Below are 16,478 nucleotides of genomic sequence, written 5' to 3'. Positions count from 1 at the left end.
ATCAAATTTTTACAAATGCTGCAGACTTATGTTCAAAGGCAATTTCTATGCCGGTAGGTTTTAGTGATCACAATTTAGTTTCAGTTAATAGGAAAACTAAGGTTCCCAAATCAGGGCAGAAAATGATTGTTAAAAGGATATTTAAAATGTCAGTCAGAAATGTTGATTGGTCAAAGATATTAGTTGAGGATGATCCTGATAGAGCCTTAGAGGCTTTTACTAGTTCAATAATGCCAATCATGGATAAACATGCGCCAATGAGACGAATAACTGTGAGAACCATTACTGCTCCTTGGGTAGATTTAGAACTTAAGGAACACATAAAGCTGAGAAATGAATTAAAGGCTGAAGCAATCACATCAGGCAATAGTATCCTGTGGAATAAGTATAGGAAATTATGTTACTAAATTAAACAGAACAAAAAAAAGAAATTATTATGAAAATAAGATTAAAGATGCTAAATCTGATAGTAATAAAATTTGGAGTATGCTTAATACAATAATGGGGAGAAAAGTTGAAATAGTGCCATCTTTTATTGAAGTTGACAGATTCTTTTTGACTAAACAACAATTAAATTTCAAATTACAAAAAAAAATATTTAAATAAAAAACTAATAAATTAACCACTGAAACAAAAAAGTTATTTACATAATAGAACAATATGTAATAAAATAATGGGAAATAAAGCATGCAAATTTGATTTTGAGAGAGTAAGTACTACTAAATTATTAATAACTATTAAAATAAGTAACATAATAAATCTAAATTCCTAGAAGAAAAATAATAATAATTATTAAAATTAGTAGCTGATGTGATTGCTATGCCTATAAGTTATATAATAAATCTAAGTTCAGAGAAAGGCATTTGTCCTATTAGTTGGAAAGTCGCTAAAATTATGCCACTTATAAAGAATAACAGGGAACCACTGTCGGGAAAAAATAGTAGACCTATTAGTATTTTACCCATTCTGAGTAAGATTACGGAAGGAATTGTTTATGAGCAAATCAGTATGTACTTTAGTATAAATTATTTAAATTCTGTTTATCAGCATGCATATAGGAAGGAACATTCTACAACAACAGCTTTGGCTCAGATAACTGAGGACTGGATAAAAGATATTGAAAATAAAAAGATTGTTGGAACAGTATTGTTAGATCTGAGTGCTGCTTTTGATGTACTTGATCATGAAATTTTGTTGGATAAGTTAATATGTTATGGTTTTGAAAAATCTGCTATTGAATGGATTAAAAGTTATCTTGCCAATAGGGAATTTACTGTAACGTTTAATGGGAGTAATTCTGATATACAGACTCTTGATTGTGGTGTGCCACAAGGGAGTTGCCTTGGGCCACTTTTATTTTCTATCTTTACAAATGATCTGCCTTTTGTTTTAGAGAATTCCACCATGGCTCTATATGCAGATGATTCTACAATTTATACGTCCGCGCAAACCCTTGTTGAACTTAATACAATTTTACAAGTTGAACTGAAACTAATTGAAAATTGGATTAGGGACAATAAAATGGTGATTAATGCAGGGAAAAGTAAATGTATGGTGTTGGGATCCAAGTATTTGTTAAAAGATCCGCCTGTGTTGAGTCTGACTGTGGGGGGTATTGTAATAGAACAGGTTACTGAGGTAAAGCTACTCGGTGTGACTGTTGACAGTTTGTTAAATTGGAATAGTCATATAAATCAAATACTATTGAAAACGGGCAGGAGTCTGGCAGTTGTTAAGCATTGTAGAAAATTTATTCCAAATCGAGTGAGGAAAATAATAGTAGAATCATTAGTTTTATCACATTTGGATTATTGTTCAATTATTTGGTCAAGTACAACTGAAATGAATTTAAAAAAATTGCAAGTTGCTCAAAATAAAGCAGCTCGGGTAGTTTTAAGTTGCCCTTTCAGGACTAGTGTGAGAGAATTGAATACTAGGTTAGTTTGGCTAAGTGTAAAAAGTAGGATTAATTATTGTATTTGTTAACTTTGTTAGAAAAATTATTGTTACAAAAATGCCAGAAATACTATACAGCAGACTGTCTTTTTTTAGTGCTGTGCATCAATATTCCACTCGTCAGTCAACAGAGAGTCACTTTTTGTTACCTCCGTGTCAAACTAACCTTATGCAAAGGACAGTGCTGTATAGAGCAATGGTGGTATGGAATTCTCTTCCTCAGTTCTTGATTTTGGGAATGAATGCAATGACTTTTCGTAAAAGATTAAGACTTTATTTATTTACATTAGAATAATTGTTATTATTTATATTTGTTGTTTTTTTTTTTTTTATATATGAATGGTTCAAGAGAGGGAAAACATTGTGAAAATTATGAACCCTATAGTAGTATAGCTGTAACTGTGCACTGTGATAATGAATAATGTAGAGCTGTTGTTTTATTGTTTTATTTTTAGTACGTTGTTGTATTGTTATGTATGAATGTTTGCACTCCATTTTTGTCTGTATAATGTATTGTTTTATGTTATAAGAATATTTTTTTGTTGTTGAAGTCTATAGACCCCAGGAAGAATAGCTACTGCTTTTGCAGCAGCTAATGGGGATCTTAATAAACAAACGAACAAAATATTGATATTTTAAAAACATAGCTTCTTTTTTTTCTTCTTCTTTTTTTTTTTTTTTACTTTTTATTCATCAAAGTATCCTAAAAAAGTATCACGTTCTGAAAAAATATAAAGCAGCAGAACTGTTTCCAACTTTGATAATGAATCATCATATTAGAATGATTTCTAAAGGATCATGTGATAATGATCCTAAAAATTCAGCTTTGCATCACAGAAATAAATAATAATTTAAAGTATAATAAATTTAAAAACAATAATTTTAAATTGTAATAATATATCACAATATTACATTTTTCTTCTGCATTTTTGATCAAATAAATGCAGGCTTGATGAGCAGAAGAAACTTCTTTCAAAAAACATTAAAAATAGTAATGTTTCCAAACTTTTGACCTGTACTGTATATATATATATATATATATATATATATATATATATATATATATATATATATATATATATATATATATAATTTTTTTATTTTTATTTTTATTTTTTCATTTTTCATTTTTCATTTTTATTAGAAAAATTCCCAGACGCATGAACTATATCATGAAATATCTCGATTCTCACCTTCATAGATTATGTTTGATAATATGCGATGGTCAAAGTAGCCTAATAATGTAATCTATTAACTATGCATAAAAACCTGTCTGTTTACTTAAGTAACAGATATGGGTGTCATGCCATAACATATTTTTAATATGACTGACTTTATATTAAACGTGAATTTAACATTGAAAGTTAATGTGATATAAAAACGGCTACTAATCTTTCATTGTACAGAAAGAGAGCAAATAACATTTACACTGACAGTCTAGAGTTCAATCACTCTCAAAACTCCCATTAAAATCACTGAAACTGTTAACACTGTGAAATCAATATCTTATTTATAGATTCGTACACACATCTGCAGTTTGTTGTTTCTGACGAGAGAATTCTCCAGAAAGAGGTATTCAGTCAGTGAGCGAGTAAAGGAAGCGCCGGTATTTTAGCGATGACTCATCGGAACACCTCTGATTGGTCATTGCATTCATAAGCTCAACAGAATCTTGTGTGAGTGGTTATAATGCGCAGTGCTGCAAAACGCGTCTGTCTCTGGCTCAGCGCCAGCCAGAGAACGCAGATCTGAATTTAGCAGCTGATGATAGACTCGCTGAACGTTCTCACGCCGGTGTGATTGTATCAAATATAGAAAATATTAATCGGCTATTTTTTTTTTTTGTCTTTTGGAAGCTGCATTCAACTTGGCTCAAAAATCTTTGAATGGGCATGACGCATCTGTTATAAGTTACACGTACAACAAACTATAATGTCATAGATAGGCTACATTTGATTACAGTACACGATACCACGAAGTTATACCTGTCAAACCGTAGACACGCGGTGTTCATCTACAACCCCAAATCAGAAAAGGTTGGGACAGTATGGAAAATGCAAATAAAAAAAGAAAGTAGTGATTTCTAAATTTACTTTGACTTGTATTTCATTGCAGACAATATGAACACAATATATTTTATGTTTTGTCTGGTCAACTTCATGTCATTTGTAAATATGCATCCTTTCCTGTCATTCAGAACTGCAACACATTTCAAAAAAAGTTGGGACAGGAGCAATTTAGGGCTAGTAATGAGGTAAAATGGTTAAATAATGATGTGATTTGAAACAGGTGATGTCAACAGGTGATTGTAATATGATTTGGTACAAAAGGAGCATCCAAGAAAGGTCTAATCCTTTAGGAGCAAAGATGGGCCGAGGATCACCAGTTTGCCAACAAATACGTGAGAAAATCATTGAAATGTTTAAAAACAATGTTCCTCAAAGAAAGATAGGAAGAGATTTGGATATTTCACATTCAACAGTGCATAACATAATTAAAAGATTCAAGGAATCTGGAGGAATTTCAGTGCGTAAAGGACAAGGGCGCAAGCCTAAGCTGAACAATCGTGATCTCCGATCCCTCAGGCGGCACTGCATCAAGAATCGTCATTCATCTATAAGCGATATCACCACATGGGAAACCTTTGGCAAACCTTTGTCAAGTACCACAATACGTAGTTACATCCACAAATGCCAGTTGACTGGCCTGCCTGCAGTCCCGACCTTTCTCCAATAGAGAATGTGTGGCGCATTTTGAAGCGCAAAATGCGACAACGAAGACCCCGTACTGTTGCCCACCTTAAGACTTGTTTGCAGGAAGAATGGGACAAAATTACACCTGAAACACTTCATCACTTGGTGTCTTCAGTCCCTAAACATCTTTTAAGTGTTGTGAAAAGGAATGGCAACATTACAAAGTGGTAAATGCTTTACTGTGCCAACTTTTTTTTAAATGTGTTGCAGGTCTGAATGACAGGAAATGATGCATATTTACAAATGACATGAAGTTGACCAGACAAAACATGAAATATTTTTTGTTCATATTGTCTGCAATGAAATACAAGTCAAAGTAAATTTAGAAATCACTTCTTTTTTTTTGCGCTTTCTATACTGTCCCAACTTTTTCTGATTTGGGGTTGTAGTTGTGTCCTCTTTTGGAAGGCCAAACAGAAAACACACAGCGTCTCCACAACATGGCAGTGGCACCGGCGGCAGCAACAATACTACAGCAAGAAACAAAGTTATGCCTTCTTTCTTTGTGTGAACATTTGGGTGGCATTATGCAAATCTTCCCACATTGTGAAGTAGAGGTGGGGGCATGTGTTAAGAGGGTGTGGTTGACTCTTAACTTTTATAAAGAATATCTCTTTAGATTTGAGACTTTATTCTTTTCAACTTTACAGATCTTCTTTATGCACCTAGAGCTTGTAACACTCCAAAGAAAAAAGAAAAATTTGAATTGCATCATATGACCCCTTTAATCATTTTCACAAAGTTATCATCATGCAACCTAGTCTTCTCTTACAAACATTGCAAGTGAGACGACAGTGACATTCCTTTGTGCTATGGCCAGGCTTTAAACATCCATAGCAAAGCCTCTTTCCCTGGATACATTTCCGTCACTCCTCCAATGCTTTGCTGAGAAAACAAAAAACAGCTGTCAGGTTGGTGGTTATCTTCCTGACAAAGCACACATAGTATTTTGCCTTCTCAGTGACAGGTTCTGCAGCACAAAGAATGTGAAAGGAGGTAACAGGATTACAAGTAATCTTTGATTCAGTGGACACACATACAGCAAATTCTTTAAAAATGTGAGATACTCGTGATTTTCAGAAAGAGATTGTGTGACTTGACGGTTCCATCTGCTGATTGCCCAATCAGGTAATTTTCAACAAAAGTTTATGATTTTCTTGGTAATCATTTAAAATTTGGAGACCTTTGACATGTGGCATGGCACCCTGGCATGCACTTAAAAAGTCAGAGAAAGCCTGAAGACCAATGGCATCCTTTGGGTGAATTTTGGGCCAGCTTTCCAGCTTTTCTCTAAATGCCTTTTGTATCACGAAGAGTTGGCCATAACGATTGTTCAGTTTGCACCATGCATCTTGATAGACCTCATCATCTGTTCTAAGAAAGTTTGTTCTAAAGCTTTTCTAGCAGGACCACTCACATATTTCTTGAGATAAAACATCTCATCAGTAGAAGAGATGATTTTCTTGTCAATAAATGGCACAAATGATTGTTTAAACTCAATAAAATGAATGGGGTCATCAGTAAAAACAGGAGGTTTTGGCACCGGCAGCTTGCTCATAGACATGCCATTTGAAATGCTTAAACAGGTAGAGGTATATCAGTTGCTGATGCTTCAACTGTTGCCTTTTTGGTTTTGTGACAAACCATTTGAAACATTTCTTGCTTTTTCATACTTGCAAAAGACGAATCTGAATCTGATCTGTTTGAACTGCTACATTTTTTGGACAAATTAATCTTTTCTTTCTCAGTTTCTTGATTGTAGATTTCAAGTTTAACTTGAGCTGGTTTCTGATCTCTTTATGCTTGAATTCACTCTAGTTCCTTTATCTCAACATCAAGAGCTCTTTTACATTTTTCCTTCTTGCTGGTTTATTTTTTCTCTTTGCTTTGGTTCTTCTAGTAGAACATTATATGCAGCTTGCTTAGCTGCTACTTCTGCTAATGAAGTTAATTATTATTTTGTGTTTATAATGAGGACTGGTATTATATTTACAGTGCCATTAAAATGTATTAGGTCATTACTTTTTTAAAGAAATTAATTCAAGGATCCATTAAATTAATGCAAAAAAATTAAAATAGATTATTTGAAAATAAGTGCAGTAACATTTATTTACATTATTGAGTTTTTAAGCATGTTGGTGATTTTCATTGATACATATTTGGTGATGTTGTTGCCCCAAATTCCAGTTTCTGTCTCCTGTTAATTGTGTTAATTTGATTCCAGATGTGTCTCCTTAGTTACTCGTCATCCTGTGTTTAAAAGCCCCAGTCTGTTCAGTCTTCCTCTGTTGGGTCTACCAGCTCAGTTTGTTTCATTCCGTGTTCCCTGTCTGGATATATACCCTGTTTGTTGGATTCATTAAATACTATTTCGTGTTATCCTTGGCTCCGTGTGCCTTCTGGCAGCGATCGTGACAGAAGACCCAACCTAAACAGTTACCTCCGGTTGTACCCTCCGCTTTAATTCTTTTTTCTCCCAGTGTTTTTCTTTCTGTTGTGTCCCATGGATCCCCTCCTTCAACTGGAATACCTCCTCCTCCTGCTGGAGCATGGGGAAAAATCACTCAGCGCCCACATCAGATTGTTCTGGGTACTGGCAAGCCTCACCAACTAGCCTGGATGACGCACTCTGTGCGTTCTACGACACCAATGTGAACATCAGGTACAGAGCGCCATTGTCAGAGGACGGACCCCGAGCGAATTTCGGCATCTTTGTGGAGTGGACAGTGGCGAGAAATGGATCTCCATTCCCCACCGGCTCCCAGGAGCTTATCGCCAGTGCCACTTTTGACCCAGAGCCCAGCCCATCATCTCCCCATGATTTCGAGCATAAGCCCAAGCCCACTGATGATGTAGAGCCATTTCCTGCCGCAAATTGTGTGCCAGAGCAAAGCCAAGTGACTGAGCAGAGGATCGCGCCGGAAGTTGAGTCCAACCTGTCAGACCAGGTGTGAGAGGTAGCTACAGAGCCCACCATAAGGAGCGGTGTTAGTGCCAAAACCGGGAAGGGGATCTAATAGACTGGGAGTCTGAACTAGAGATCGAACTTCCCCCTCTCCTCTCTCCGTTGTCTCAGCTGGGCCCGTCCAGCCCTCCTTCTTCCTTGGTTCTCTAGTCCAGCACTAAGGGGGCTTCCTCCAGTGCCCGCTCCTCGAAAGTTCCCTCCAGTGCCTGCTCCTCGAAAATGCACGCCCTGCCACCCACTCCTGCCTCCTCCACCACTGTTGTCGGGCACCCCTCTGCCTGCCCTCAGCTCACCATCACTGTGTTGTGAGCCCTGCGGGACTGCCATCCTCCAGTGTCTCTGCCTCAGCCCGTAGATCCCGCAGCTCCACCTCGGCTCCTAGCTCCCTCACCTCCACTGTCACCCATTGATCCATCAACTCCACCTGGATCTCTCATCCCTCCGGCTCCGCCTTGGTCAGGCGTCGACCCGCCATCGCCTCTGGACTCCTCTCCTCTGGCTGCGCCTCGTGGCTCTGTCCCACAGGCTCCATTGGGCTCCTTCCTCCCACCAGCTCCACAGTCGCTCCAGCTCTGCTGGCAATCTCCAGATCTCCGCCTACACCTCGGTCGCAAGAGCCCTCGGCTCCACCCTGGCTAGTTGGCTCTCCGATCCAGCCTCGGGCACCTCCTCCTTGGCTCCACCGTGGGTCAACATCATGGCTGTGGCCTGGGTCCAGCTGGACTCCTTCTGCTCCATGCCCCTCCTGTTTCCTCCATCGTCTCCTCCCTGATCTTCACCTGTCATCCACCTCCCTGATATTCATCCTCCTCCAGAACCTCCTCCTTAGTTCCAAACTTGATATGACAGAGCAGTGGCTGGAGTTACTAGTTTTCTGACTAAATTGTGAAACCATTGAACCAAAGATTGTATGGGCATACTGATGGTCTAATAAGGTAAGAAGACATCTTTTCTCTCTTTCACCATCAAAGTCTTCATCTACACCCGTTATTCTTTCATTAAATTTTTTAATTATATCCGCTGTAACTGCTTCACATGCATCCATTTTTCTCATTTCAATAGTAGGTGATACATGCTGCCTAAATTCATCATATTCATCATGTTTAGCTGTTTCCAAAGTCTTGCCCAAAATAGTAAATTGAGTTTCTAATGTAAGATGCTCACGTGCGCTACGGGCTTCTATTTTCCATTGATTATAAAGAGACACAATCTTTTTCTCCTTCTTTTGTGACTCTTCTTGCTGATAGGCTAACATTTTTTTTCAGAAGGAACATGCTTGTGTTTTAACCCTTAAACAGGCAAGAGTAGAAAATGATAAGCAAAAAATATTTTCATGTCATTTTTTATATCATCTGAACTTAAGTAAAACATATCCAAAAGAATTTTTGAAATATTTGATATATTTTGGATTTTATGAGTTGTGACTCCCAGTTCACGTTGCCTGATTAGGGTATAAAAAAGGACCAAGTCATTAATCTGTTAACTGTTACTGGCCTTCTTGCCACTGCATGCTTAAAACAATTATATCCTATACTTTACCTGATGTAATGTTGACAAATTGTATATCATTCAAAAGCTTACGAACTCAAGATTCAGCCTGTGAAAACTATTTTGAAATCGGACCTTGCTTTACCATAAAAATGATACTTTAACCCCTTAACTGTCACCCCCATTTTTTAAAATAGGCATCCAAACTTAAATTGTTGTATTTTATGAACACTTTGGAATATAGACCTAAGGTTGGTCTCTTTTTAGAGAAGAAAATTAGCAGATTTTGGCAACATTTTTTCAAAAAATCAAAGTATCAAAAAGTTATAGAAGTTTAAATGTACTGTAAATAAAATGCGCTATGTTAATTTTATTATATTTTATTTATTATAAATATTTTACATAACAGGTTTTACTCTAAAATTGGTATAAAATTAAAGCCTTGTGTCTAAATAAGTTATGTACCAAATTTGAAGTTGATATGAAAAAAATTGAGGTTTCTGTGAGATTTTATTTAGGGCGTGATACCACAAACAGCCACTGGGAGCCATCAAAACTCCTTTGAATTTTGTTTAACGAATTATTCCCTAGATTTCTCTGTCAATTTTACTTCAATACTCAAAATAAACACCAAATATGGAATCCTGAGACTCAGACCTTTCCAATGATATGTTTGTTGCCAAGATTATAAAAAGTTTTGATTCTAAAAGACCGTAATGCTTTTTGTAATATGACACTTGACACTGCCCACTAAGGGGGAGGAGACCACCATAAGATTTTAAAGTACCATTTCCATGGTAACGCAATGTCCGATTTCAAAATGGATTTCACAGGATGAATCTTGGGCTTCTAAGCTTTCAAATGATATATAATTTATGATGATTACTAAAAGATTTTATAGAGAAAAAGGACAACAACAAAAAAGAGCGCCAAGCGTCCCACAGGTGGGACGGTGACAGTTTACACCTAGTGGGTGGTGTCAGGTTTTGTATTACACAATTTATTTGAACTACTTTATGAAAAAAACTTTTCTAATCTTGACAAAACACATATCATTGGAAAGTTCTGAGTCTCACGGTCCCATCTGCCAACTGTTTTTTGATATTGAGACTGAAATAAATTTGATACAGGAGAATGCATAAAAAAACACCCAGTGGCTATTTTTGGTACAACGCCTAAAAATCTCATGGGAAGTTACATTTTGTAATATCAAATTAAAATTTAGAACACAAATTGGTTAGACATATGACTTTGATTTGATAGTAATTTTAGAGTAAAAATTATTTTGTAAAATATATATTTTATATAAAATATTTAGAGTACATTTGATTTACAGTAAATGTAATCATCAATTACTTTTTTCTTTTTTTAAAAATCAAGACCAAACTTATGTCTATATTCCAAAACATTCTTAAATTACAACCATTTAAATTTAGTGTAATGTTATAATTTGTAAAAAAAATTACCTCAGAATACAAAGATGTTTAAAATTAGGGTTAATCCCTTTTTTATACCCCTAAACAGGCAACGTGACTCAGGAGTCACATACATTTCAAAACGTGCTAAATAACAACATAAACAACATATGACTCTTTTTTTTTTTCTTCAGCACCCTAAGAAAATGTTCAGAATTAATGTTAGCAGTAATATAATTTTTTTTTCCAAAAGAAAAGTAAGTTTAATATATAATTACCTACCTCAAAATCTGAATGTTCTCCACCACTGGCAGCCAAGTTGGATTTAGATCAGGCTGACTAATAGATCACTGAAAACTTGAAGCAAATCATGTGACCAGCATACTTGCGACAGACCAGGCATTGATAAATGATAAAAGGATTTAATAAAAAAAATTGTTCTTATGCCCCAAAAAAGACAATAAAAACTATGTGACTCGTGGGTCACGTTGCCTGATTTAGGGTTAAATAGTGTGTACTCTCACTTTGAGTTTCTGCATGATGGCTATCAGTTTGCCTATCTACCTCATTTGCACCTGCATCTGATTCAACATTTTCTCTTACATTTGCAATTCACCAAAATTAAAAACACTATTCACATTTAACATTCAAGTAAATTAATTAACGTACATTCAGCAAATTCACTTTAACCACATGTGCTGAAACATTAACTCTTAAATGTGAAACTAATATTAAAATACACTTTAATCCATTAATAGGCAAACTACACACGCAGCAATGTCCATTGCAATGTACACATGCAGCAATGTCCACGACTGAAGTGTGCTTGAGCAAGGTACCGAACCCCCAACAGCTCCCTGGATGCCACAGCAATGAGTGGCTGCCCACTGCTCTGGGTGTGTGTTCACGGTGTGTGTGTGTGTGTTCACTGCTGTGTGTGTGCACTTTGGATGGGTTAAATGCAGAGCACAAATTCTGACTATGGGTCACAATACTTGACTATGAATCGACCATGTGCATCTTAGCTGCACTCCTTACTATAATTCTTTGAGCACACCACAATATATCCGCTTGTGTGGATGAATGACAAAATAAAAGACTTTGCTACCACAAGATGTATAAACTAATAAAAACCCCAAAATCCAACAATTAAGCATGTTACACATTCAAAATAGACAACATAATTAATCATTTAAGGAATATGTAAATGTAAAGTAAACCGTATATAAAAGGAAATAACATAACCAAATCATTAACAACAGCCACACTCAATTACAGAATACAGGACCCCTATATGGAGGACATATGGATTTGGCAGAGGATTACCTACTAACCATACAGCAAAATGGCCTGCCTCTGGAGAAGTACGTGGAGGAATTTTTGGGACATTACTATCAAGTTCTAATTGCATTAATTTTGAATCCGTCAACACTCATTTTCTGGATCGACAGCTTATAAAAACATAGTTCTGTGTTTTTTTTAGCTTGTTTGCTGTACACCTTGTCACATAACAAAAAATAATAAAAAACTGAACAATTTATAAAAGCTGCTATAAGTCAGAAACGAAAAGGAGGCAGCTTCCCACAATACAAAGTAAATGAAGAGGGTTGGATTGTTTTGTCTCTGGGGTGGGCGTGGCCTAAATGTGCTCTGTCTCTATAGCAGGTGGCTCCTCCCATTCTGGAAGGCTAAAGGGTTTGTGAAGCTATACAAATATTAATAAATCAGGCTTCATTATCAGAGTAAACAGGAGTTTCCCATAGATATAACGGTATTGACCATTCGATAGGGAACATATTTCACTTTCATTTTACAGCACAAACCTTTAAATATTAACACACTACATAAAAACATTTTTGAAAATTATGATTTTCTTTATACTTACATGTAAGTTCATCGCATTAGAACATCAAAGAAAATATGAGCTATATTTTTGTACATCAAAGGTGTCTCTGCACCTGTAGAATGTGAAGAGCTGCTTGATTCAGTGCAGCAGGACGAAGGAGAGCAGAGAACAGCAGAGCAACAGGAAGCTCTGTGTGGTCTTCCGAGCGACACTATCAGGGTGGTTACATAGGTGCCCCTCACAACATGACATATCCCGAACAATAGGGTCAGATGTTGTGGCATTACAAATGGCTTTAGAAACACAGCCTTTTACAAACATTGAATGGCCTCCGAAACTCCCTAATGAAAAGAATGAAAACAAAGGTTAGTTTAACATTTTCTGCTATATGGGACCTGTTTCAAATGCTTAAATGTAAGAGATAAAAAAAATAAAATAAAATAATGACTTTATTTTTTTATTCAGCAAATTCTCACCAGTTGCTTCAAAGCAGCGGTCTTCACTCCCTGAACAGCTCAGTATGTTTGAGCAGCTCTGTTCATCACAATAGTAACATTTCTGTCCATTGAAGCTGGAATCTACAAGGAAATAATAAAATAAATCTGTACAAAATATATCTTATGAAACAAAAACCCACTGGCTGCTCCATTCAATCAACCCCCGTCCCCCCTGTCATTACCTGGAGGATTCTGGCCATTACAAAGGTCAGTGTCACAGCATAAAGAAGATCCCTTTGCACTGCCGAAGTTCAAGGACCAAGTTGTACAGTTATTTGTTAAAGCACAACCTTTAATTTTAACTGTAGTAATTCTGTCACCTACAAAAAAAAAAAAAAAAAAAAGATGTGATACTGGCATGACAAGTTCAAATGCCTACATCTGCATATTCTATATAAATATTTGTAAATATACTAATATACTGTACATTTGAACTGTAGTTACATCTCCATCAGTGAAATATAAATAGTTAAAATAATAATAATAATAATAATAATAATTTGAATCCATCAAACTGGACTTACAAAATTGTATCACCTTTGTTGAACTCATGCACTGAGTTCCACTGCCACATGTTATTTCCTTTTGATACGCACAAGAACCCATCATATTGTTACATTCATAACAGCTGAGACAGTGTCCTTCAGTAATAAAACAGAGAGACAGTGAGAGAAAGGTGAGATCTTGTACTTGTACCTAATAGCATTATAAACAAACACTGTTTGTCTTTGTACCTGCAGTGAAAATATTAAAAAGAAGGAAAACAGAGATCTGCAGATCCATCTTTGTTCAGGAGGCAAATAAAATGATGTGTTTCAGTGCTCATTTTATATCCTACCAAAAGGGGTGGGTCTTCATGAGATAATGACAGATTAACAGGAAGTGATTAAACAAGTAGATATTTCATAAAAAAGAATATTAATAAGTAAATTATAGATAATGAAAAGACATTAGAAAAATAACAGAATTTGTCACATTAAATCGGCTTTGAAGTGTGAAGAATTGGGTTTTAAAAAAAAAAAAGATTTGAGCTCCAACTGTGACTAAATACCAGCTAATCAAGATCTTCAGGTTTACTGGAAACTTCAAGAAAGGTGTGTTGGGGCAGGACTGATGTCACAGCACTCCATTATACATATTTACACATTAGTTTATGTTTTGATCAAGATCAGTACTTGAATTACTTCAATAAATGCATTATTAACCAAAAACAAGCCTGAACAGGAAACATATGTCAAAGATGAGTAAGAAACAGGACAAAAAATATTTATTAACAGTACATCTTTGGACCTGACCATTAGACTTCAGTTTGCATAAGAAGAATGCTTAAGGTTCAGCCTTTGTTGGGTCGTGATGATGGGAATATATTGAGAAATTTGTCCAATATTGGTTTCCCTTCTCTTTGCACATCAGTATCCTCCTTGTTTTTCTATAGGGAAATTACAGGAAGAACATAAAAGTGTAGTAAACTGTACTGTAAAACTGTATTTGGTACAAACCAGCAATAAAAAATTTCAAGCAGCAAAACAAGCAGTTTTACACAGCTAAAATAACTGGAAGCGAATGACATAGGAAGCTAGACACATTACATATGGCTGCAGCTGTTCTAACATGAAAAATAAGGGTAAAGCAATACAATAGGTGAAGTTCAGCAATATCAAGATAAACAAAAAATAAAGACTGGAAAACACAAGAATGAAATAAAAGGATAGAAGCAAGGTTCCTGACCCAAAGGCAAATTATTATTTTATGTTCAACAAGAGCATGTCACATCTTGCTATCTGTCTATAATTGAAAGAGAGCTCATGGGAAAGCATTATAATGCCATCTTTTTTATGACTTACTCTTCATGTCAAGTACAGTGATACTTTCCTATGAAATATCTTGTTGACAACATTAACTCTTTTTTCTCAACATCATGGCTTTGATGGAATAATTGGCATTATTTTAGGCATTTTTAATAAGTTTTATTGTACAAAATCTTTAACACACACACACACACACACATTGTATTAGTGTATTAGTGTAGTGTATTGGGTGAATACAAAGCAGGAGTGAAGTTTCACAGCATTCTTTGTTTGAATGTTAAATAAATTTCTCACAGACGATTGTTTGCTTGTATGTTGTTTTTGTTCATGTTCAATAATATAATTTTGACAATTTTTAAGTTCTGTTTGCTCCTCTTCCAAATTTGTAGAATTTTCTCTTTAGTCTGATTCTTTTTATTATTATTTTTTTGGTTCCTTGAAACTCTGCTCACTATCCAAAAAAATACAGACAGACAATAACCTTATTATTATCATTATTCATTACATAGATCTTATTTACTGAAATGTGCAAAAGTAAATTATCAAAACATTAGGCTGACATTTGTCTCAACTGGGCCTATGATTCAGTCATTGTGTAAAAGTTTGTGGACACCTCCTTATGATTAATGAGTTAGGCAATCCCAGTGACAGCAAATCTTTATGTCATACAATAATTTTCAACAAACATTTGAGGAAGATCTTTTTGAATCTAGTCTTGAAGAGTGTGATATTCCTGTACCAAACCCAGACCTGAACCTCCCTGATTCTGTAACATTTATTGTAAAACCTTAGAAGAATGGAAGCTGTAATAGCAGCAAAGGAAGGATCAACTACAGTACCTGCACTGCAAAAAAATAAATGTATTTTTTACAGAAAAAAAACAGTAGAATTTAACAGTATTATGACATTTTGATCAGAACTGTGAAATTCCATAAAAATGCTAACTTCGACATCTAATGTACATTTGCCCTGTTTTTTAACTATTTAAATTTGTTACTGCAAAAAATTGACATTTTCCTTTAAATAATAATTGTTGTCTATTGTTATCCTGACATGTCCTTAAAAAAAAAAAAACATTCCTGTATATTTTTTTTGGTCAGAGTTGAAAAAAATTAGTTTTACAGAGAAAACCAGTAGAATTTCACAGTCATTTCACATTTTCATCAGAACGGTGAAATTCCACTAAAAATGCATACATTAACACCAAATATATCCTACATTTTCCCAGTTGAATTAGGCAGTGACTATGCACTAAGTGCAAAAAGCAACAGTTGTGATTTACACTAAAAACAATAGCTATATATTCTATTTACATCATGTAAATGTCGCGATAGTTTGCAATAAGTGTAAATAGTAATTAGATGCTATATTCTATATTTTGGCAGATTCTGTTTGCATCTCAGTAATTGTGTACATTAACAGGATGCAATAAAAGTATAAAGTGTTTTATTAAACACTCGTTAGACACTTTATTTTTACTTAATTTTTGTTGAAAATAAATGCCTTTTCGATGTGATTTGTAATACCAAAAGGTATAAAATACAGATTCGGACCAAGGACTTTGAAACAAGCATCAAATAAACGAGGCTTCCACACTAGTGCCTGTGCCACTGAAGACATTAGGTTAAATTGCGCATCTTTTCTAAACTTCATTGGTGATCCGACACAATGTACTATGTTGTTTCCTTGATTTATAGTCAGTGTTTAGCCTACTATTGTTGTTATGCATGTCATACATATAGTTCGTTTG

The 16,478-nt window shown here is 35.3% G+C and overlaps 1 protein-coding gene across 4 annotated transcripts; it reads right to left on the bottom strand.

Moving 5' to 3' along the window:
- Positions 1-10,809: 10,809 nt before the first annotated feature.
- On the bottom strand, positions 10,810-14,677 carry LOC109072973 (urokinase plasminogen activator surface receptor-like). Of its 4 annotated transcripts, none has more exons than XM_042719378.1 (5): positions 13,655-14,677; positions 13,445-13,561; positions 13,103-13,240; positions 12,900-13,001; positions 10,810-12,764 (listed from the first exon to the last, which is right to left on the bottom strand). In XM_042719378.1, the coding sequence occupies exons 1-5, from the start codon at positions 13,701-13,703 to the stop codon at positions 12,562-12,564; spliced, it is 609 nt and encodes a 202-aa protein (XP_042575312.1). In that variant the 5' UTR covers positions 13,704-14,677; the 3' UTR covers positions 10,810-12,561. The 4 variants fall into 4 exon arrangements, with proteins under 4 accessions (XP_042575312.1, XP_042575314.1, XP_042575313.1 ...); XM_042719380.1 differs by having other exon boundaries at positions 13,458-13,561; XM_042719379.1 differs by lacking the exon at positions 13,655-14,677 and having other exon boundaries at positions 13,445-13,592.
- Between the last annotated feature and the right edge of the window lie 1,801 nt (positions 14,678-16,478).

This window comes from Cyprinus carpio, chromosome B3, assembly GCF_018340385.1.
Source record: "Cyprinus carpio isolate SPL01 chromosome B3, ASM1834038v1, whole genome shotgun sequence".
NCBI lineage: Eukaryota > Metazoa > Chordata > Actinopteri > Cypriniformes > Cyprinidae > Cyprinus > Cyprinus carpio.
Note: the sequence above shows the minus strand (reverse complement) of the source record. Positions and strands in the feature narration are given on the sequence as shown.

Coding starts and splice junctions, on each gene's coding strand:
- LOC109072973 (XM_042719378.1), bottom strand. CDS start 13,703: ATGGATCTGCAGATCTCTGTTTTCCTTCTTTTTAATATTTTCACTGCA. Junction 13,002..13,102: donor TAATGGCCAGAATCCTCCAG/GTAATGACAGGG, acceptor ATTTCCTTGTAG/ATTCCAGCTTCAATGGACAG. Junction 12,765..12,899: donor CCGCTGCTTTGAAGCAACTG/GTGAGAATTTGC, acceptor TCTTTTCATTAG/GGAGTTTCGGAGGCCATTCA.